At 54.7% G+C, this 24053-nt stretch overlaps 1 protein-coding gene across 1 annotated transcript; it reads right to left on the bottom strand.

Moving 5' to 3' along the window:
* Positions 1 to 53: 53 nt before the first annotated feature.
* On the bottom strand, positions 54 to 14066 carry LOC120949155 (protein unc-13 homolog B). Its single transcript, XM_040366349.2, has 25 exons — positions 13586 to 14066; positions 9085 to 12774; positions 8692 to 9024; positions 8470 to 8624; positions 6993 to 7030; positions 6803 to 6890; positions 5623 to 5697; positions 5383 to 5534; positions 5247 to 5314; positions 5035 to 5167; positions 4695 to 4943; positions 4281 to 4605; positions 3929 to 4201; positions 3689 to 3847; positions 3491 to 3616; positions 3242 to 3409; positions 2869 to 3150; positions 2485 to 2706; positions 2169 to 2335; positions 1799 to 2087; positions 1585 to 1731; positions 1305 to 1518; positions 1126 to 1224; positions 894 to 1056; positions 54 to 789 (listed from the first exon to the last, which is right to left on the bottom strand). Exons 2-25 carry the CDS (start codon positions 12332 to 12334, stop codon positions 627 to 629), a joined length of 7338 nt encoding a protein of 2445 aa, XP_040222283.2. The 5' UTR covers positions 12335 to 12774; positions 13586 to 14066; the 3' UTR covers positions 54 to 626.
* Positions 14067 to 24053: the final 9987 nt, after the last annotated feature.

Here is a 24053-nt window from a genome sequence, read left to right as displayed (position 1 = left end):
TTTGTTTGTGTCTTGTTGTTTATTGTTACAGCTTTATATACGATAGGATACTGTCTCGATATCACTTCGGGTTAGTTGGTCGCAGTATGGTCGCATCTTTCGAAAAAATAGCAGGCTCCATCAGGTTCTAGAAATAGAAAACTATGTATACATTACCATTATCATCCGTTGTCCTCGATCGGTTGATCCACTCTGCTCTCTACGCTGAAGCTGAGCTCATGTCTTGCTCGACGCATTGTAGAAAAGCTCTTCCTGTGCACATTACCCATCGATGTCCTCTTGCGAATTGATCCAGTCTGCTTTGCTTTCCGCAGCTCAGCTTGTGTCTTCCTCCAGATGTTGTCGAATAGTTGCTCTTCTACATATTAACCCATCGTTGTTCTCTTGCGAGTTGATCCAGTCTTCTCTGTTTCCTCAAGCTCTGCTCACATCTTCCTTCAAACAGTTCTACTTGCATACATTACCCATCGTTGTCTACTTTCCGTTAATTCCGTACGCAACTTCTCTTGACGCTCTACTAGGATCCTTCTCCAGAAGTTGTCGAATAGTTCTTCTTGCATTTTTCCAACATCCATCCTCATTCATTCTTCGGGACTCATACGCAACTCACACACACACACATACATTCACACACAAATTAAATATATCACCCAATAGTATACCTGATCAACGACATCTTTCAGCTTTAGTATTGCTACACCAACCAGCCGATCCTCCCGGGCGAAGCAGTAATCCTTCACGCATATGTGCAGTTCGAAAAATTCCAGCTGCTCCTCGTTGCCAATAATGCTGCAGAGAGAAAGGGAAGGACAAAGAAAAACGAATGTCACAGTTTGCTCTCATGTGCTTTAGCTCATGTGAGTTGGCAGTTTTGCCAGGCATTCGCTACGTACAAATGGAAGGTGTCATTGTACTTCGGCGACCAGTTGTTCGATTTCGATTTGGTCGCGAACTTTCGTTTCCTATCGTTCAGATGCGGTCCAATCAGATTGACCTCGATGAATGGCCGGAACATGCCGGACGGGACGGTCCATTTGAGATCGTTGGCAGCGATCACTGTGGAAGAGGGAGAAGATGGTTCGCAACGGAGCGTGGTGAAGAGCGCGAGCGTGTTGCTATGCTTACCCTTGACGGATATTTTCTGCTCTCCGTTCTCCGGGTTCGACGAGACGTCTATCTGAATGGACACCTCACCGACGGAAGCATCATCGTGACTAACCCCTTCTGTTTGGTGTGAGAGAGAAAGAGAAGTGATCGGGTTATGAGGACGGTTATCTACGTCACCCGCATCCAGCCGCAGTTACCTTCCGAAGCACCTTGCCCGGAGACGAACGATTTGATAAGCGTGTCCGTGGTCTGCGTGTACAGGCTGAGCGCGTACTTCAAGCTCTGCAGCTCCGGCGACTTCTCCAGGAACGGCATCTTCAGCCCATTGCCGCCGGCGTGGAAGTACTGCTGGATCGTGCCGAGTGCAACTTCCAGCACGGCGCACTGCTTGGGCGATAGGTTCTTCTCCATCTGGGGGAGACGAGTGTGACGGTCAGAAGCGTTACGCTAGCGCTCGTATCTCCGAACACAACTTACCTCCTTGGAGATGTCCATCACCCCGCTGAGCACGTTCTTGGCATCCTGCTTGCCGGACATGTGGTTCTTGATGAGTCGGGACATGTCCTCGATTTTCGCATTCGCTGCCAGATTTTTGGCATTGTCGGTGAGATGCTTGAACACCATCTGAGAGTGGGAGAGAAGCCACGTTCAGGACTCTCAATGGGTAAAACACAGGGTTGATGGAACTCACCGTTCGATCCGTCATCGGTGGAAGCACGATCGTTTTCTCCAGCGTTCGGATCACTATCTTCCACAGCTCCTTCAGCAGTCTTTTCAAAACGGTCTTCTCGCAGGACTGGGCGTACATTGAGAGCGAACCGTCCAGCAGGTCCATCAGCGGTCGCAGCACCTCGTCCGCCTCGATCGCGATCAGGTTGGCATCGTCGGCCGGTGGCGCATGGAACAGGGAGCTCTGCTGCTTCACCTGCTGCAGCAGATCGCCCAGCTCCCGCACGCTGCCAGTAATTCTTGGCTCCAAGCTAAACCGAGCGCAAAAGGATCGAAAGAGGATCGAGAATGAGGCACTAGCTTGCCAAGCCAAGGCACACTCGCACATGTACCTCTTTGCGAACTGTGTCGCCAGGTCGTCCAGGGCCGTGTTCAGGTTCTGCTGCAGTTCTTTGAGAATGTTGGCCGCATCCTCTTCCAGCTTATCGCCGCCCATCGACTCGAACATCTTCTCCAGCTGCACCCGCAGTTGCTGGATGTTGTTCATAAGAATGCACGCCTGCACGTACGGAGTTCGTGAAAAAAAAGCATCGGAATCAGTATCAGTGGTGGCAGGGTTGTGTACCGAACCGACAACCCCATCAGTGGGGGTCACGGTCACGGTAGACAAACAAAGAGAGAGAGAGTAGAAAAATGTGTGTGGCTTACTGTTCGCTCCTCATGCATTATATCGGGGAACTCCGACTTTACGATATCAACATACGCAAGCAGTACTTTAACAATGGTCTTAGCAAAACGTCGCATGTAACGCTTCCAGATTTCTGGATCGGGACAGTCGAGTTTGCTTACCACATCGAAGCACTGTGTTAGCTGCGTAAAGACATCGACGACCGAGTTTGAGAAGAGAGCATGCTCACTACTTTTTTGGAACTGGAAGTAAAAACAAACGACAGAAAAAGAAACACAGCGGGCGGTCAAAAACAGCGTGGCGTCGACAGCGGAAGGGTCCGAGCCCACCGATATCTCCCCAGCCCTCCCCCCAGAAATGGCAATTGTATCCCTCCCTCCCCCGGTATTGCTGCTGCAATGTACCCCGTCTTTCTTGTCCCGCTTGAACGCGCCGTGCAGGTACTCCAGCGATACGTCATCGTTCTCGTTCAGCCACTGCATCACGAACGGCTCGAACCAGGCGGGATACTCCGGCACCGCGCCCTTGTACGGGGGCACCTCCTTCACGTAGTTCGTGTACAGCCACTTCACCTTGAAGTGCAGGTTCATGTACGCGGACGACTTGCACAGCCGGTGCTGCTCGTGCTCCTCGAGCGCGTACTTCATATCGACGGCGAACAGGCTCCACATGGTCGCCGCAGACACCTGCAATCATTCCAAAACGTTATGCATGTGGCGCTGTCATAACATCCAGGTGCGTAGAGCACCCGCACGTGCTCCAAGCCCCAAGCCGTACCTGCCCGATGTTAAGCTCTTGCGGGAATTGATTAAGTACAGCACTATAACTATTTTTATCTTCCTCGATAACTGATACAATTAAAGCTATTAGCTTGTGCCAGAAATCAACATTCTCTAGTTTTGGTCCGTGGTCTTCGCCTTCACGCTTCGCTTCGTTCGGATCAACCTGATTAGAAAGCAAAAATGAAATCAATTAGGAGAAATCAGATGCCTTGCGGCTGTCTCCCTTCGCAAACCGTTCGCCTACCTGAAACTCTCGATTATATAGCTCGTAACAATTTTCGAACAAAAATTGGTAGGTTGATCGCAGACAAGCCTTAACACAATCCTTCACCACTGTGCTCGCTCTAGGTGGGCTGGATAACTCTTGAACCTGCGGGAGACCACGTCAGTTAGCGCGATGAAACCAACGACCTGCTGTATCCAACCCGGAACAGATACTTACTTTCATACGGAAAAAGGTAATACTGGTTAACAAATCTACGGTAGATTTTAGATCCATCAGCTTCTCCTGACTGGAAGCGGGGAAGTTATTTCTATACATGGACAAGTCGATTCGTAACGAGTTGTGCAGCTGGTCCAGTAGCTTAACGAACTTTTCTTTCTGCAACGACACAAAAAATAAACCCAGTCACAAGGTTTAACATCAAATCCTGAAGGTTGAAGTTCGCATCACCAAACGTACACCAAAATTGCTTGCCGCAAAGCGATCGCTGGCCGATACCGCGCTCGAAGCCGTAGTGTGTGCATAGTAAGCGTTTATATTAGCTAATAGTGTACTCATAACAGCCGGGACGCCAGCGCACAGGTACTTCGTAGATAGGCAATGAAAGTGGGTCATGGCTTGGTAGATGTTCTCGATGCCATAGCGCATCGCGAACTCGTCCACGATCTCTTCGGGCGTTTCGTCGAAGTAAATCTTCCACCCGTCGTCACCCTTGGTCTGGGGAAGATTCACCTGCAGAGGGAGAGGGGTCGAAATTGGCCATGAGAGCTGATGAATTTTTCGGAAAAGCACAACCAGCACAACAACTTACCGCTCCCAGCGCCTCCTCGCACAAGTAGTGAAACACGTTCTCGTGCAGGCAGGTGTACTGGACGTGGTACGGCGCTACCTTTTCCTCGCCTTTGATCTCTACGGAAATATGCAAGCGGATCGCCCCGGACACGGCTGATTTGTCAGTACGCTTCTCCAGATTGTACCAAACGTCCATCTCGCCCGACAGCGTTCGCACTTCAATGATTGTCTGTCCCAGAAAGTCGTCCGACTCTCGCGTCAGCTTCTGGCGCAGTTTTGATTTCAGATCGTTGTCCTCGTCCCACACGCGTACCTTGATGCGATCGGACGAGTTGTGGCACTCGCTGCACGAAGACAGAGCGAGGAAGCGGTGAGTCACCTGGCAAAAGGAGCGACCAAGCACAACTGCTCCCCTGGGGCATCGGGTACTTACAAGTTGAACTTTTCGTTCCACACCGGGTTCAGCTCCTGCGGCATCGTGCGGGTGCGCTTCTTCACCTTACTTACCTGCACCGTCACGTACGGATCGCTGGTGCCGCTCTTGTCCTTCGCGATCAGACCCTGCGCACAGATGACGGTGATGGCGATCTTGGCCGACCACTTGCTCGTACCGTCCAGCACGCTCTGCTTCACCGCCTTCATGTGGCCGGCGTGGCTCTTCTCCTCCACCGCAAACACTTTCCTGCAGAACCAGGTGTACGCGTGCGTTCAATGCACTTGATCTCAACCGGCCACGCCGCTCCGTTTCGGCTCTTACCACACTACACTCTTACCTGATCAGCTCGAATATTTCTGGCCGGTCGCGTTCGCGCTGCTTCATGCGCTCCTTCATGGCCGCTATCACCGAGTTCGCCTTATCCTCGGCCCCGTGTTTGGAGCTCTTTTCGGAAGCACCGGCAAAGCACACTGGAAGGAGCAGAAGCAGGCTTGTACCGTGCGGAAATGGGCAACAGACAGCATCACACAACCCGTGCCCCATACTTACTCTGAAGACAGTCTGCGTTCAGCAAGTCCTTGCACTTTTCGTGACACTTGACAGCACACTCCGTACACCTGGAATAGCGACGGCGTGAGGCGTTAGTGGGATGCGCTTTGAACCTGTGCTGCCGTTGCAAACTCACCTGACGCCCTGTCGCGCAATACCCCAGAGCAGCCCCTCGCACTCGTAGCAGTAGGTCGGGGAGGTGGCCGTCCACAGGACGAAGTTGTGGGGTGTGGTCGACGAGATGGGATAGATCAACGCCTGCAGCGCCTTCTTGTATACGTGCATTTTCTGCAATACAATGCGGGCAATACAAGGTATCAGTACATATTCCCGCTAGAGGTGGCTTAGGGCCTGTGCTCAGGTCGGCAGCACTTACCAGCTCCTCATCGTTTAGGGTCGCTCGCGGTACGGCCGAGGTCAGTCCAGCATTCCGTTTCGTGGCAGCCATGGTCTACGCACACATTGCGCGTCACAAGAAAGAATGGAAAAGCAGAAAGTTAAAACCCACCGAGCGATACGATCAAACGCGTCTTGCGGAGCAGCAAACTAGGTTGCCAGCTCTGGCTGGTAAAACGGTCGTGCAGAAGAAACGGTAACAGTGTGAGGGTTGTGTTGCACTAACTTCACTGCGAGATCATAAAACCAACAGTTACTGGAGCTAAGAAACTAAGGCACAAACAAAACCCCGAACACCCGCGCCCCAAAACCATTCAAATTGGCAAACAAAACCTAAACAACACAACAGGAAATGAATGAAAAGCAAACAACCCCAAAACTGGTACATTTACTAACACAACCATTCTAAATGGGTGGTGAAAAGAAACTAATGCACCGGACGGGTGCACTAACGCTAAAGTGAGGGAACGTAAGCAATAAAATAAATAAAATAAAAACACGCGTTTTTAAAATACACTTACTTTGAGGACCTGTTGAGGAGAGCGTTTCAAAATCATGTTGAGGTTAGGTTTACAAGTAGTTTACGACGGAAATCACGATAAGGCGGGCAGTAGTTTTTGGTTTTTGGTTTTTGGTTTTTGTTTCAATGATTATTGTTGGATGTTCAACAATGCCGCACATTCGAGACGGACAGAAAGAGAGATAGAGGGTACACAGAGACGGGATACATATAGAGATATATAGAGTACGGAGAGGCAGCCGGGAAGATTTGTTTGTTTTTGGAGGAGGTACCATAGAAAGAAATAAGAAACGATATGCCGATATGCACATTTTAGGATTACTCTGGTTTTTGGTTAGATTAAAATACTTGGCAGTGCAGCAGTTGGAAACGGTATGAGTGTACTTGGCGTACAGATTGCTGAGTTTTGAGACTCTTGTTGACATCCACGTTAAGATCTTGAACTGCTGGAAGCCTACTGAAAACCCTAAATAAGACTTCTCTGATCTGGAGGCACTCCTGTCGCCCAATGTGTCTCATACTACCATTTCCAACTGCTGTCACCGAACGAAAAAGATGCTGATTTTAACACCAGTTCAAAGGGTACGACGAGAGGATTACACCGGGAATGAGGCCGGTTTGTGCGATGCCTGATACGTACCAGCTCCGACACAAGCGGTATGGACTTCCTCCTTGGTCGAATGTCGGGCATGCTGTCGATGTTGCTGTAGAACGTGTTGTCACCAAGCCTGCAAGAGCACAAATACACCACCAAAGCCACGACCATGTAGAGTTAGTACAGTGCAGAGGCAGGCTCATGTCGCCATCCGTGCCGGTCCCCCCGTACTTACCCATTGTTCCGTCCACTGTCGACCGTCCCATTTCGCTTCTGCCGGGCGAGAGCACGAGCGTTGCCGGTTCGAAGGGACGAGGAAAAGAGAACGCATTAGTAACGCACGCAACCCACAACGGATGGCGCATCCACACGCAGGTGGCAAAAGGTTTCGCACGATAGGCGCGCGCGCGCGCACAGGTCAAAAGCAGAAACCGATTCGAATATCACTACTGTTAAAGGCGAGATATCAACAAACAACTACCGTGTCCTGGCTTGCAAAAGGTTGCCTTCGCAACTCAGAGTTAAGAACACAAGAAATGTACGACTGAGACTGATTGAGAGAGAGAGAGAGAGAGACAGAGAGGTTTCGCACAACGCAAAAATATGTTGATGAACGAAGAAAAACGAACGAAACCATTGAAACACAGAATGAAACGTAAAAACGTAGATAAAACAGAAAATAATAATAACAATAATACACAAAGTGCGCAAAAAGGCGCTTACAGGGATGATGAGACTTAATTCTTAAATGGTTTTTTTTTTGTTATAAACACGCACTACGGCAAAAAAGTAATGGAACCAGCGCGGGTGGTCTGGTCACTAGCTAAAGGGAGAGATGCAACTTGTATTTTTTGTTTGTTTTTGTTTTTTTGGTTTGATTTGTTTTTTTTTTGTTTTTTTTTTTTTGTTTTGTTTGGGTTAGTTTTAACAGTGTGTACTATTCTTACCTCTACAGACCTTTCCGAAACTGATTCCGAAACAAAAGTGTATAATACAGATACAGAGAGATACACGTAAACGAAACATAAAACAATATACGCTCCTCCCTTGTATATACACACGCACACAAACACACACAAACACACATACGCACACACGGGTACAGCAATAGAGAGGTTATGCGGGGCAGGTTTTATGTGTTTGCATCGTAACGTACGGTAGTTGTAATACAGATAGATAGAATAGATAGATAGATAGGTCACACCAGCACACAATATACACGGCAAAGTGATGAGCGCGGAAGTAGGGGTGGCTCCCCTCCCAAATGGGAACCGAAAACACACACACACACACACACATGAAGGAAGTAGAAGTGTAGTAGAAGAAGAAGAAGAAGAAGAAGTGACGGAAGGTGTGGTTGATGAACCGCACTAAGGAGGTGATGAGGTGAAACACAAATTGGGAACACAAATCAAATCAAAACGCGCGGCGCCTGGTCGTACTACCAATTGGGTTGTTTTCTCGTTTTTTGTTTTGTTTGCCTTTTTTTTTTGGCATGTGTGTGTGTGTGTGATTTTCATCTTTTTTTTGTTTGTTTTTTTGTTTTTGCATGTTCTTCTTTTTTTTTGTTATCTTTTTCCATCTTTTCTCTTCTGGCTTCTGGTAGTTTAACGTTTGCTAGATGGTTTCTGTTTTTCTGTTCTGTTCTGTCTTAGCATAGTGAAACGCATCAGCCCACCGAAAGCAGTTGCCGCAGCGCAGGTGTCATTTACCTCGGGCTCCTCGGTCTTGCCACTTACGTCCACCTTTTTGAACAGACCGGGCTCGTCGTCGAAGGACTCACCGACTTCGACCACTTTCTGTTTCTCCTCGATACGCTTTTCCTTGAGCGTCTTCAGCAGCTTCCATTTGCTGCCGCCCTCGCCATCTGCGGAAGAGGTACAGGTTACCGCGGGCCAGATAGTTGTACAGTTGCACCTGCCGCACATCCTTACCTTCACTACCTTGGGCGCGAAACAAGCTCTGGCGACGCTGGGCCGCCGGCGCTGCCCCGTTACCGTTCGGGTCGAGCTCGCGGTCCAGCTGGCCGTCGCCCGGCTGATGCTGGCTGTCGGTGGCACTGCCCGGGTCCTGCTGGTCGTACGCCTGGTACTGGTCCTCCGGGTCGTACTCCGCCAGCGGGCTCTGCTGCGCACCGACCGGGCTCGGGTCGAGCTGACCCTCGAAGGAGGAGGTGTCGCGCGGCGGCGACGACTGCTGCTCGCCCGACAGCGACGAGGGAGTGTGCTGCTCGTGCAGCGAACCCTCGGCCGAAGGTGTCGTACCACCTGCGGGCAGAAGACAACCTGTCGTTAAGGCGCAGTAGTCAAGCCGACCGTCATACTCACCTTTGGCAGCGAGCGGGGACAGATCTGCCGACGTCTGCTGCTGCTGCGCGACGTCCAGCTGGCCGGCAGGTGGCTGTGCGCTGGCCACCTGCTGCCCGTCCCCCTCATCCACGGACGCCTTGGACGAGTCGATGCTGAAGGAGCTCTTCATCGAGGCAAAGAAGGACTTGGACTTGGCGCCGATGATGCTGTCCGAGCTTTCCTGATGCACCAGGTTCTTGTTGACCTTGTTGAAGAAGCTGCCGATGTTGACGGTGGTCGACTGGAAGAAGCCGCCCCCGGCCGCACCCTTCTGCTCGGTCGGTGGTTGTGGCGGTGGTTGAGCCGCCGGGGCAGCTGGTTGCTTCGAGGGCAGCAGTGCGCCTACCAGCGGTACCTTGCTCTGCTGACTGGCTGTCGGTTGGCCGGTGGGTTGCGGTTGGACCGCCCCACTCGCGGGTACTGCAGCTGCTGGCTTCACAAAGGGAGTGCCGGTTGTGGTCGGTGGCGGCTTCACACTCTTCGTTGCATCTGCGGTAGTGGGCGGCATGGTGACTACCGCACTGGCCGGCCCATGGACGGTCGCCGTCCCGTTGGCAGTGACGATGGTGCTGGTAACGACGGTCGTGCCCGTCACCGTGGATGCGACCAGCGCTGGCAGTGCCAGTCCCGTCGCCTCCACTATCGGTTTGCCCTCGGCCAGGGCGGCCATCGTGGTGGTGGTGGGGCCGATCGGTGGCAGGGCGGGCAGTTTGCCCACCGTCGTGGTGGAGGTGGTCGTCACCAGCGTGGTGGACGTGATGACCAGCGCGTCCTTGCAGTGCTGCAGCTGCTCGCCGGCCGCGATCGGCACGGGATGGCTGGCGAAGCCGCCCATCCCGTCCGACGCCTCGCTAATGCCGGACGAGTTCATCGACATGTGCAGAAAGGAGGAGCAGTCCGAGCTGTCCGGCATGTTCGAGATCGCGGACATGGTGGAGAAGTCCGGCAGGCTGATCGGTGCCTCCGTGCCGGGCACGGTGAGCGGCAGCTGCGCGAACAGCGCCAGGCTGTCGCTCGTATCGGCAAAGCCCGAGTCGGTAATGTCCAGCGAGGGGAAGAAGTTGGTATCGCTGAGCGTCGGCAGGCTCGACTTGCGCGACAGGCTGTCGTAGATGGCCTGCATCTCGGGCGAGTCGGTAATGGAGGTCTGGCCGGGCAGCGGCTGAAACGTGGGCGGACTGGTGGACGGTTCTGCCACGCTCGACCGGCGGCTGATGATGGCCTGGAGGATGGCGGCCGTGTCGGTCGCCTCGGTGACGGCAGTGGTCTTGGCCGGTGCCGACACCAGGCACGCGGCGTCCACTACGCTAGCCTTGCGCGGGGGCAGCGTGACGCCCTCCGCACAGATGCCTGGCCCGGCCTGGCGAACATCGACCGTTTCGACGCCGTGGGCGTGTTGCGGCGCGAGGACGCTTGAGGCAGTGACGCAAGACGTCATCTCGAGCGCTTCCGTGATGTTCGGCCGCAGGCTTCCCGCGAACAGAGGCTTGCCGCTGGTCAGGCCCACCAGGTTGGAGCAGGCGAACGTGGGCGGAATGGTCGTTTTCGGCACGTCCACCGCGTCCGCTTCCCGGGTTGCTGCGCCCCCCGCACTGTACTGCAGCTTCTCTTCGGCCTTTGAAGCGGCCTCCATGCGCTGCTCTGCCTCCAAGGCCCGCACCTCCCGAAAGCCGTCGTACACGGCGTCCGTCCCCAAGATGGTGGCCGCGGCAGCAGTCGCCTGCAGGCCGAAGGGCGAGAACTCGCTCAGCTTCTTCGGTGAGGCACCGTGCTCGGGCAGTCGGCTCGCGTCCGTGCTCAGATTCAGCCGGAAATCGTTCTCCGACGCACTGTCCTGTATCGTTATCGTCCCATTCTCCACCGTCAGCAGATCGTCCTTCGTTAGCGTGGCCAGCCCGTCCGACAGATACTTGGCCAGCTCCTTGCGCGGACTCGGACCGGCGGCGGTGGCGGCGGCGGCGACGGCCTGCTTGCCCCGCGCCATCAGCAGCTCGGCCGACTTGACCGGGTAGACCACCTGCAGGTCGTCGTCGAACACGTCCATCAGCTCGGTGCAGTTCTTCGCCATGAAGCAGCGCACCCGGTCCATCTCCTCGCTGCTGAGCGACGCCACGTCCTCCTCGCTCATGATCTTGTTGATGAGCTCCCGCACCTCCTCGCTCTGCATCTTCTCGATCCGCTCCGCCGTGTACTGCTTCGACTTGGGCGTGCCGAACTCGAGCTCGATCTGCTTCGCGTGGTTCAGGAAGGAGGTGCGCAGCTGCTCCTCGATGATGGCCGCACTGTCCGCCGGCTCGATGTTGCGCAGCAGGCCCCGGTCTGCCTCGCCCGCCGACAGGAACGGATTGGTCGACATGCGCGGCAACGGCGGATGGGGGGCGGCGGCCGCACTGCCAGAAGGTAACGGGGTGGCGGCGGACGGCTCCAGATGCGGCTGCAGTATGCCCTGCCCGTGCTCCACCTTCAACACTTCCGGCGGCACATTGGCTAGATTGCGCTGCAGGATGAGAAAATCGTTTTCAAACTGCAGCTGAACCTGCTGCTGTTGCTGGTGCTGCTGTTGTTGGTGGTGCTGCTGCTGCTGCTGCTGCTGCTGCAGGTGCTGATCGAGCAGCTGCATACCTTCGTACAGCCCGTGCCTGCCTGCCTGGAGCTGCGCACTCGCGTGGTACATCTGAGCCGAGCTCTGCAGCTGATGGTGGAAGAGCTGCTGCTGGTGCTGCTGGTGCTGGTACTGGTGCTGCAGCTGCAGCTGCTGCTGCTGGTGCAGAAACTCTTCCCGCTCCTCCTGCAGCGGTATCATGCCGCTGTTAATGAGCGCCTCGTTGATCCGATCCCGGTACTCCAGATCCTTCCGCAGCCGCGACTGCTCCTGCAGCGAAAACTCGTGATGCTTCGCGTAGTCCGGTATCATGTCGAGGTACGCCTTCCGGTTCTCCTCCATAAACTGCAGGTTCTGCACTATCCGCTGCTGCGAGATGTTGAGCGACTGCAGCTTGAACACCTTCTCCGACATCTTGGTGTACTCCTCGTTCAACAGGTTCAGCGCCGCCCAGGCAAACTTGAGCTCCGTGTCGAGCAGGTCGATGTTGGTCGCTATCTTGTCGGTGTAGTCGTTGATGATAAAGTCCTGGTGCAGGTGGTGCAGGTCCTTCAGCCCCTGGTTGCTGTACATCTCCTGCGACTGCTTGCTCCACAGGAACGCGGCCATCACCTCGTTCTCGTCCATCGCGAGAACTTGTTGCGGGGCGGGGCGATGGAGGAAAGGAGAGAGGAGCTTTTGTGCGCTCGAGACAACTGTTACACACAGACACAGAGACACACACACACACACTCACACAGAGTTAAGCGTGGGGCTCGAAAAAACGGGAGAAGCGTTCCGTTTTGGGCCCAGCAGTCACATGCTTCGTTTTCGCGCACACACACACCTGCACGCACACTCACGCTTCACTACACCTGCACGGCACACACACAGGCGCACGCGGACGCCCACACCCACGGGACACACATACTCACACAGACGCACAGCGGCAGTGGGACGCTACACTACTCGCTGAACGGGGTTTTTTATTCTTTTTGGGGAGATGGTGAGCTGGGTTCTTCTTGTTGTGCGTGGGTGAGCCTTTCCGGACAGCGATTTGATAGTTGACCACACACACACACTCTCTGCTGGAGGGCGGAAGAGGCGGGGGGGGGGGGGAGGAAATAGAAGGAAGGATATCAGCAATCGAGCTACAACCTGTCTCGTCTCTTCGGGGTTAGTGGCGATTTGATAGGAGCGCTGAATTGATGGACGACGCACACACCACACTGCCGCTTGCCCGCACACTACCAAGCAGCGAAATGTAGGACACAGCAAGCATCCCGACAGGGGGCGCACACACGCACACGAGACAGACACGCACAGCAACGAACTGCCGAGTGTCCTTGTCGTGCTTTTTTTCCCCCTTTCTCCCCGCTATTCTTCGCTTGCTTGCTCCTTTCGGCGGCCTGTGTGGCAGGATTGAATAATTCAAAACAAATTCATTCACCTCACGCGCTCATCGAGTCTGCTGCTGGTGCTGCTGCTGGTGCTGCCGCAGTGGTGCGACTATAGGAGAGGGGGGGGAGGGGAGTACTGTGTGCCTTCTGCTGCGCTAAAAACCACTGTGGACGACACACAAGCGGAACACAAAAGCGCACAGACTAACCTGCTGAAGGAAAAAAGGAAAGGTTTACACACGATTTTTGTCGCACCACAGACCACCACACACAGGTAGAGATGTACTTTGCTGTACAGCAGTAGCAGTAGTACCAGCAGCAGCAGCGCCACCGCACAAACGTTCGTGAAGCGTTCGCTTCATCTCCTCCACACTGGAAATGCTCCTCAACAACAAAATAAAAAGTAAGCACGCGTGTTGGCCCCTGCAATCAATTGCGGGTCGTGCAGCAATCGATGTCGAACACCGCCATCACTACCACCACTACCACCAATATTAACCTCGCTCGGGGCTAGCTGATTAAGCACTTGCTGCAAAAAGGGACTTGACGAGGCGCTACCACACACTCCCCACAACACGGGGCGAGAAAACAAAACAGGCAGGAGGGCCCACCACCCTCGGCTACTGAAGCGTTTCTGGCCGCTCGGCAGCGGCTACCGACGGGCCCGACCGGGGAATGGTTTCGGGCGTTGCAGGAAGTCGTCCGGCGCGCGCTCCGGCTGCGGCTGCTGCTGATCGAACAACTCTCGGGGTCCCGAGTGCGCCACCGAATCGCTCTTCGGTTCGGTTGTGGCCGCGCGCGCGTTATCTCACCGTTATCGTGCAATATGGCGGCCGTGAGAGTGGCGTGCCATTCGCATGATTTATCCGTAACGCTCTCACGCTCGCGCTCGCTCTCTCGCTCTGTGTACCTCCCGCTCTATACGCACACTCAATTTGTCTGACATTTAATTTATGCCTGCCGTCCTGTTTTTTTTTTTTTTGCCACTCCACACCGTGCTCTGTGTGGGGAAGAGCTATCGACGGCCATGACGGAGGGTTTTTTTTTCACTTGGCTGCATTCTTCCGCTCTTACCAACCAACTCGAGGCGAAATATCGACTACGGTCCCAGAGCGGAACAGGTTGCGAAACCACACGAGGAGTGCCGCTCGAGAGCGTTTGTGCAGACAGCTCCGTTTCACGCCAGCAGCTCCGTGCTGCTCCTCGGCGTGGCGTAGGAGTGCGGGCCCTATTGTACTCCTCCTCCGCTTCACGTGTCACACGCACTGACAGATCCGCGTCGTTTCCTGGCGACGCCACGAATCTGCTGGAATGAGGGCAGACACACGAAAGAGAAGTTCTAGCAATGCAAGCTCTCAGGCCCGGTCAGGCTTTAAGAGGTGTCAATCTCAGCCCCACCAAACAACACAACGGTAACCTTCGAGACACCTTCTGCGAGACAGCAACTGCAAATAAAACTGGGCAGGGCGTCCCGCACCGATCTCGTGCGTGAAGAAACTGTCCCTTTTTTCTACTTCTTCTTCTTCTCACGAACAACCAGAACACCAAATGTTCTCGGAACTTCTTGCCAGACTCTGTGCGACTGCGGAACACGGTGGCAGAGGTGGGGGTGGGGGGGAGAGAGGAGGACGGCCAGAGCAATGGGCCTCTCCGGTCCGACCTCCCGCGGAGGGGAAAATCAATTTTTTCAACGCAAGCGCAAACACATCGCAACAGGTCACGTAGAAGCGATGTAGCAGCGCAACGGTGGCTCGTGCTCTCGTGCTTCCAAATGGGGAGTTCCCGGGGAGCGGAGGGCACGCGGAGGGAGGGCTTTTAAAACAGCGTAAATATGTGTGTCTCTGCACCGTCCTGCAACATTCCTTCAACTCCCACACAGACACAGCCACACGCGCACACAGCAGGCAGGCTCTGTGCGTGGTGGAGTTCGCGCGGTGTGAAGAAGTCCTAAAAATAGCCCGCAAAAAGGAGACCACATTTATTTTACAACTAAAGCGATACGATCCGCGCATACTCCCGCCGTTCCCAACCCATCTGTGGGAGGTTTTTTTTTTGACAGGTTGAACAAGGTGGTGGGGGGGGGGGGGCGGTTTGCAATTGCCGTTGCAATGGGTCGCGCTACCATTTCAACCGACTCTCCCGCACGACGCGATAATGGCAGGACGATATGCGTGTGGAACTTATGCTAAAATGAATGTTTGCTACCGTGGGAAAGTAAAAGTATACACTCGCACACACATACACACATACAAACACACACACATAGGTAAAAGCACAGCAATAAAAGCAGTGAAACATGACAGCAGCTCGCCTGCAGCATTTAAAGGGCGCATCGTGCGAAACCTCCGCTCGCCTCGTCACTACATCAGTCGGTTTTGGGTTTTTGTTTCGTTTTTATCCGTACAAGCAAAGAAGGGGGGGGGGGAATTAAGGGCTAGTGGTACTTACGTTGATGATCTGATCGTACGCCCACAGCCACTTGTCGCGGGCGTTAAAGTTCTCCCGCTTGCCCTGCTGCTGCTGCTGCGTAATGTCCTTGGAGAGGTCGGTGACGCCGGCCGCGTCGGGCCCGGTGGTGCCGACGGTGCCGTTCGCGCCTGCCCCGCCCGGCCCGCCGACGCCCGCGCCCGCCGGGCTGCCCAGGCCGGGCGCGAGGGGTCCACCCGGGCCGCCCAGCTGGTCCAGCTTGTCCGCCTTCGCGTCGTAGCCGTGCTCGAGCAGCGCGTTCGTGCCGGCGGACGCCCCGACCAGCAGCCCGTTGCAGCCGACGCCCCCGGTGGCCCCGCCGGCACCGGCACCACCCGGGCCGGGCCCGCCGCCGCCCTGCTTGGCGGCGTTCGCTTGCTCCAGCTCCTCCAGCTCCTCGTCGAAGCACTCCTCGCGCTCGTCGAAGAAGTGCAGCTGCTTCTTGAGCGGCACCCCGTCCTGGTGGGGCGCCACCTTCGGCAGCTTCTTGGCGGCCGGCAGCTCGCCCGGCCCGAGCCGATCGTCCTCCCGGTCGTACCGGTCGTCCTCGTACAGGTCGGGGCCGGTGCCGGACGCCCCATCGTCCAGCTGGTCGTAGCTGGTGCGGCGCGGCTCGTACCCGCCGGTATGGTCCTTGCCGCCCTCCTTCGGCTGGTCCGGCGAGAGCAGGTACGGATCGACCGGGTCGTGGTCGTGGTAGTACAGCCCCTCGAGCGCCCGGTCGGGCGACCGCCGCAGCGGCGGCTTCTTCTCCGGGCTGCCGACCATGCTGTAGCCCCCCTTCCCGGCGGACACCGGCTTGCTCGGGAGCAGCTTGGGCGTGCCGGAGGACGACGTCACTGGCACGTGGTTGAGCGCGTCGTACCCTTGGTCGAATGGTGATTGTTGCTGCTGCTGCTGCTGCTGCTGCTGCTGCTGCTGGTTGCGCCCCCCGCTAGAGTAGTCGCTCCGGCTGCTCGAACCGCCGCTGCTCGACACGGGCGTGCTGCTCCGGCTCCGGCTCTTCAGTGCCGTCACGCGATCGTTCATGAGCGTCGGTCGCGCGTACTCCTTGTGGCCATTGGGGAGCATGTGGCCGTGGCCGGACAGCTCGTCCCGGGCGGCCCCGGTCGCCGTCGTCGCCCCGGTCGGATAGTGCTGCTGCTTGTACGGGTAGCCGAGCGATTCGTGCACCTGGGGCGGCGGCGCCTGTATCGACGGGAGCTGCTTCTTGGGCGGGGTCGCCTTGCCGCCCCCACCGTTCAGCAGCATGCCGACGTCCGTGCTGTTGGCGGGATCGAGCTGGTCGCTGTAGATCGGATTGTGGTTGCAGTACTGCGGGCCGGCCGACCCGGGCGTCGCCGGCAGCCCCCGCGCATCCGCATACTCGTCCGCCGGGTACGGGGGGCCTCCGGCGTCGCTGTACGGCGCCTCCGCCACCAGCGCAAAGTTCCGGTACGCCGCGTTCACGTCCGCTGCGATAAAAGACATCGACTGGGATGGTCTGGGATGGTTAGCAATGTTCTGTATTTTCGGCAGTTTCTTGATCTTTCTACTCGACAGCGTGATCGATGAGGTCATGAAAAAGTCGCTGTAGCAGTAATCGTCCGTATCGTCGTCGTTCACGTAGAACGACGAGGTGGTGATAAAGTTCTCCTTGTTCTGGGACAGATCGCAAAAGTAGTTGATCGAGTTACCGAATATGTTCGAGTTCAAGCGCTTCAGACTGTCGTCGTCGATCGGACCGGATATGCTCTTGCGCGCCTGCCGGAAAGAGTGGATAAAAGAGAACGGAAGAGGGGCGGGGGGAAGTGGTGGTGAAGGGAGCGGTCAGTAGAGTTTAGGTTTGAGCGGGAATAGGGTTTTGAGGAAGTTTGGGAAGGGTTGGAATTCGCACCAACACACACACACACCACCACGAACACACATACGCACACACATACACACCGAAATGGATTTGGGTTCCCCGGAGATATCCATGCGGAGACACGGACGGAGTTGTGTGCCGGTGCAATCAGGGAAATCAGAGAGGGAAGGGAACAGAGAGAGAGAGAGAGAGAGAAAGAGAGAAAGAAACAGTGTGTTTGTGTTTGAGAGAGAGAGAGAGAAAACGTGAGATAAAAAACGGTACATAATTAAACAAGAAATAAGGACAAAAACACACACACGCACACACCAAAAAGCGAGATTTGGAAGAACGATAAGAAGAAGAAGAGTAAGAAGAGGTAGAATTTGATTTGAGTTCAATCGTTTGCTAACGGTTCAGTTTCCTTGGGACAGGGCACGGGGACACACATTACATTTGAAGTACACAACAGCACAACAGGTCTTGGGTTTGGCACACATAGAAGAGAGAGAGAGGGGGAGAGAGTAGGGAAGTGGGGAAAAAGAACAAAAAAAAAGGTTTGGATGAAAGGAAACGTAACACAAATCATAGCAAGCATATCCGAAGCGGCTGCAGCGTGGACACGAACATTCTTCTGTCCTGCTTAGGTCTCGATGGAATGGGATTTTAGAGGCGAGGAAGGGATGGGAAGGACAGGGGAGGGAAGGGAGGGGAGGGGAGAGGGCAGATCGAAGGATCGCTGGAGGACTCCCCCGGTCTGCTCGTCCCCTCACCAGGAGCTAGGCGCAAAGCGATCATTCGCTCGCGATCACTCGGCACTCATTCCGGCACAAAGGACCAAACATTCACACACGTAACACACACACACATACATGGACAAACACACACACACTAGTACCGGTACCGGGCTAGACAAAAAGGGCTTAGTACAGGGGTGGCGAGGGCGAGGAAGGGAAAGGTTTTCATTACACCACATTCAGAGAAACTCTTGCGATAAGTCAGCCAAAACTAGAGGTGGCGGGTTTGACGCCCCTGTTTGAGGGCAGGCAGAAACGGGCAGCCGGAGCGCGGGTGGAAAGGCGGGAGGTTGGAGGTAAACCAAAGCCACTTGGGACGACTCACCCCGATCAAGCTTCGTTAGGCAGCACTGATAAAGGCCACGCTTTCTGCTCAGCTTTGCAGTCCGTCTGGCCGCCACGGCACGACTGGCCAGTGTAGCCTCGGCTGTAGGAGCTGGACCGTCAGTGAGTCCACCCCCCCCAGTGAGGGAGCATCCCCAAAACAGTGAGAGAGAGGCAGAAAGGCAGGGAAGGCAAGGGAAGCTGCGAGGAGGAGGAACCAGGGCGGGGGTCCATCTGTGTCTCGCTGAGACAAAACAGAGAGCGGAAAGCTAAATCCGGTTCGAAGGACCAAAATCGGGCCCTTGACTACTCTGCGAAGGTTCCCCCCCCCCCCGAGTTCCCGGGAAGGCACCCCTTTGGGCACTTAGAGCACTTAGCTTCGCGCCCCGAACCTCCTTCTTGTTTCCGCCCCCCCTTCCCCCCTCCCCGTGGTCCAAAACAGCAGCTGCTCAGTGGGGTGCGCCCTCCGTGGGTGGGTGGCGTTAAGTGCTTTCCTTGTTCTTTCCCGCTGCCCGCTTGCCAGGAGGGACGCGTAAGCGCGAGTCCAAGATGAAGATGGCCAGCGAATGTGGGGATGGTGGGAGGGTGGTGGTGAAGAAGCGTTTTGTTTCTTTTGTTTTTTTTTGTCTCCTTTTGCTAACGTGCCGGGAGCAGCATCGGGACGGGATGGCGGGGTGCGTTATGCCGTGGATATGAGCAAGCGAAACATAGCAATGGTGTTAAAGGGGGTTGAAGAAGGGAGGGGGGAGGGGGGGGGAGAGTTCGGGGGATGGGAGGCTGGAGTTTTTCTTCTTCGGGTGCTACAGCTAGTGGTGGCAGAGATGGTAACCGTAATTGAAACTAATAAAAACGCAACAAACGATTGTTGACATACAGGTGATAGAGAGAAAGAGAGACATAAAGAGGCAGTGTGTGTGTGTGTGTGGTGGATAGCGATAGATCTATATACAGCTATAGTAAGTGTGTGTGTGTGTGTAAAGAAGGGAGCCTTCGAGCGTGCCGTCTGCGGATGCTCACCTTCACCGAAAGATCGATGTTGAAGTTGTCGATGAGCGGCGGTTGCTGCTGCGTACCGGCCGCATTGCCGCTCTTCGGGTTGCGCTGCGGCACCGGTAGCTTCCGTACCGCCGGTCCGGCCTTCGCCCGGAAGTCGCCCGCGCTGCCGTACACGGCTGAGCCGGCGCCCTTCGGTTGCGGCAGCTGCCGCTTTCCGTTTCGCGTCGGGTTCGGCAGCTTGCGCCCGGTTCGCGCACCGCCGACCCCGTTCGGCAGGGAGCTGTGGGCCGGATCGGCCGGCAGGTAGGCGGAGCCGTGGGCCGGCCGGAAGTTGTCGTCGTCGTAGCCGTAGCCGAGCTCGCGGCCACCGAGCGCGGTGCCGTCCGTACCGTCGAACAGGGCGCCTAGCTTCGCTTTCGGGCTGAACGGCGCCATGCCGGTGAGGGAGGAACCGGCTGCCCCGTGGGCGGAGGAGGCACTGCCGCTCATCCGGCCGGTCGCACTGCTGCCAGTGCCGCCGACGCCGCCACCGGTTGCACCAGCGTGGTAGTCGCTCGGGCGGCCCCAGTAGTCCGACCCCTTCGGGTCGGCACCCGAGTCGTACCCGAGCGGATGGTGGTGGTGGTGCTGGTGGTTCATGTTCAGTTCGAAGCCTTGCGGCACCAGATTGTCCGTGTGTATCTCGAGCTTGCCTGTCTGCCAGTAGTAGCCATGCGTAAATCCATCACTCGTATGCGCTGACCGTTCGTAACAGTGCTCGTCCATACCTGCAGGAAAGAGAAGAAAGAGAGAGAGAGGGAAAGAGAGAGAGAGAGAGCGAGAGATATATATAGCTGTTTGAGAGTTTGTTTACAGCGGCACGGTAAGTTGAGCCGCTTCCAGAAACCAAAACCAAGCAGCGCGCTTCGAAGCAATGGCGGCCGCCTGGGTCCTGGACAAACACCCCCTTAGGACCCCCGTTGGCTTTAAATCCCACTACCGAGTGCACACAGCGAGCGCGATCTACCGACAGGCCCTCCCGTACAGGCAAATGCACACTTCGCCAGAGTGTGCGCCATTCAACTACTAACCCACTGCCGTCGTCACCAATCTACCCCCGATTGGCAGGCGGCGAACCCTGTCGCCAGCCGAGGGGACACTGGAAGGGTTTTCGGAACTATTTTTAGCACCGAACGGCTATTAATATTATGTGTGTGTGTGTGTGTGTGTGTGTGTGCGCTCTGGTACCGAGCGTTCGCCGCGGTGTCCTTTCTACGCTGGAGCTGGTCTTCCCACGTACTCCTTCACACCCGTGTGTCCTGTACCTTTGCCCTGCACATTCACCAATTGCAGCCAGCACAAAGATGCCCACACAAATGCTGAGCCGATGCTTTCGCGTCGTCTGTGTGTGTGTGTGTGTGTGTGTGTTTTTTTTTGCACCACCCCACTCCCGCCCCCCTTCTGATTACAATGTATGTGCCACCCTCTCCCGCTGCGCCTGCTATCTTGGCCGATTTGGTGGGAAGGGGTACGCGTACAATGTGATTGTGCTTTTCTTTATCGCGATTTTGTGTGTGTGTGTGTTGTTTTCTGCTAGCGTTTGCCAAATTTTGCTCCCGAAGGTGGGTGGGCGGACGGGCTTCGTGCTGTTGTTTGCTTGTGGGGTGGGGGGGGGGGGGGGTTCGTTTTTTGTTTTTCTTTTTCTTTTGCTCTCTGATTGGTGGCCCACGGGGCGGGCGAGGTTGAAGGTGGCCGTTCGATCGATTGCCCTTCGACGCGGGGGGGGGGACTTTTTTTCGTTCGTCTTCTGCGGGATGCGCTACCGGAACGAACCTGGTCGGTGGTGGCAACTCGACCCACACACACACGCACACACACGCACAGACACGCACAGACACGTCACGAGCGAGCGGGGATACACACTTGCGCCATATTTACGAACGTCGCACTTACGGGCCTTACGGAGGGGGGGGGGGGGGGGGGGGCTTGCACACCACAATCGCTCACGACTTCACGGACGCCTTAAGGTAGCGCGTGAGCGCGTACGTGTGCATATCCGGGATAAGCCTGGCACAGTCCCCAGTCACAGTCAAACATCCAGAGCACCACACCCCTTCCCCCACCCGCAATAGCACCAAACACCTGGATCGCCCCGCAATGTCGTTTGGGCGGCTCTGGGGAACGGCGGAGAAAAGGAAGTTGGATGCGAAATTCTCGTACCCCGGATGGTGGACGCTGCACTTGCAACCGGGGGAGGGAACCGCCGGACCTCTGCTGGGAGCAGATCCTTCGTTCCTCGCTTCGCTTCTGCTCCTGCTGCTGCTGCTGCTGCTGCTGCTGCTCACTTGGCGTGCACCGTTGCTGATGTTGGTGGTGATATTTCACTCGAGGCAAACATTGCAAACACGGCCGCACAGTCGAGTCCAGTCGAGAGTGTCGGTGACAGATCGACGTTTTCATACCACTGGCTGTGTCTGTGTTTGTGTGTGTGTGTGTGTGTGTGTGGGTGCCTGGTGAAGGCTGTGTGTTTTTCTCGGGCCCGCTTCTGCGCCTGCCCGGCAACGGCAACGGCTGGTGACGTTTTGAATGGAGGAGTTAAACGGCTTGGAGGAGGGGGAAAGGCGGAGGACTCATGGAGGGAATGTGGGCGCAAAAGTTAGACGTACGAACCGTGTTTGCTTCTTTCTCTAGTCATATGCTCTAAATCAGCACCTTCCCTCACCCACGCCCTCACAAAAGGTTATCTTTGTGACCCGTGATGCGAAGGCTACCAACAAAAATGAACGACATTTTGTTGGAAAATATGAATGAAACATTGTCCGGGGTTGGGTGGAAAGCGCTGCACCAGGTGCCGCACGGTGCTCGGGCACAGTGTTCCTGCGCTGTGTTTGCGCTGTCGTCGGGACATTTTGGGAATGAATTCTCAAAATTGACAGGAGCGCCATCTACGGCAAACGGAGGCAGCTCCTCGCGCGCGACGAACCACTACGAATCATGAGACGACTAACTGCTAACTAATCACAACCGATAAGTAAATGTGGTGGCAAGAATGTTGCTTTGGCTTGTACTTGCGGTATATCACAAGGCTCGGCAATCGCTGGAACCTTACGGAGGGCCTTGGCATGCATCATTCTTATCAAATTAGTTTACTTGTTCCCATTTGTCGGCAACAGCACTACGCTACAGCTTTATAAACAGGCCCTAGCATTGCCAGCACCATTTCTGCGATCTGATACTGTACCAGTGTCACATGTGTCGATTAGCAACACAGTTCTTGTTCCTGTGGGATATTCGCGGGGGATGTAACCCAAGTGACACATCGACGCAAGTGTCCTGAGGATAAACGATATCATCTCCACAATAAACACATTGCAGAGACCTGAATACCAAATTCTGCGTGACGTCTTCCAGAGGCAGTCTCAAGTCCGCAAATCTCATTCTCGCGCAACTATGAAATCCACTTTTAGAACATTATACCATATGGTAGGCATTACTGAGTAGGACACATTCATGAAATCAATGAAAGCAACCGGTGTATCGAGGCTACTGGAACTGATGTTCTTCTTCGATTGAGTGTGGGAAAGTGGCTGGTTGTCTCAAAATGCTTCAGATATTGGTTTGTAACGTTGCCAATGTAAGTAGCAGTTTGTTGATGCTCATTTTCACCCGGTCTTTACTTTCGAAGGCCCCGATGAATTTCAATATCTAGCAGGCTTCACTTTACGATTTCTCCTTATTTCACTATCCTGCTGTCCGATCATCAATAAGTCGCTGAAAGCCTACCCCACTACTGGTACAGGCTGAACTTGACCGACAACGGTTGTTGTGTCAAAGAAGAGGAAGAAGAAGTTAAAGGATTAAATATCGTACAATATCTGTAAAAACTTGATGTACCAACGTTCACGTTTGGAGCCCACTGTACTAGACGATAGATATTCAGTTAGTAGCATGAGTTCATTTTTTTTATTCTGCTGAACCCTTAGTTCATTCAAGCAGTTCAATCTGAGCGAGAACCGCACAGCCCATTTGATATCAAACGAATGTACATCATCATGTAAACGAATTACACCAAATAATGAGATAGTTTCTACTCTTGTCATTGCTAGTTCTAAATAAATGCTCTTGTAATGGTCTTGTAATGATGGCGGTGTTACAAGACCATCAATATGTAATTTCGGTAAAAAGATTACCAAAAATCCTTGTAGAAACCTGGTTCTGATAATCGTATTGTGTGGGTACCTGTAAGCAGAATTGCTGCAAGAATGTAAGAAATGACCCAAAACGGAATGTTGGCACGATTTGGCCATAGTTCAGCTGAAGTCTCCCACCTTTTCGTTGAAAATGCCCATGAGCAATAGGCTAGGTATTTCCGAAACGTTTTTTGGAAGTATCCTTAAGGCCCTTGGACAACTGAGACAGACAACTACTCAGCACTTGGCAGCACAGACGGACCATTTTTCGGACTGCTCGACATACTTGAAGCAAAGAAAGTGTAGGCGGTTTTACTAATAAAATCATCGGCTTATATTTTAGTAATAACTTATAACACATCAATTACACAGTTGTCATTTTTATTACAT

Source organism: Anopheles coluzzii, chromosome X, assembly GCF_943734685.1.
Source record: "Anopheles coluzzii chromosome X, AcolN3, whole genome shotgun sequence".
NCBI lineage: Eukaryota > Metazoa > Arthropoda > Insecta > Diptera > Culicidae > Anopheles > Anopheles coluzzii.
Note: the sequence above shows the minus strand (reverse complement) of the source record. Positions and strands in the feature narration are given on the sequence as shown.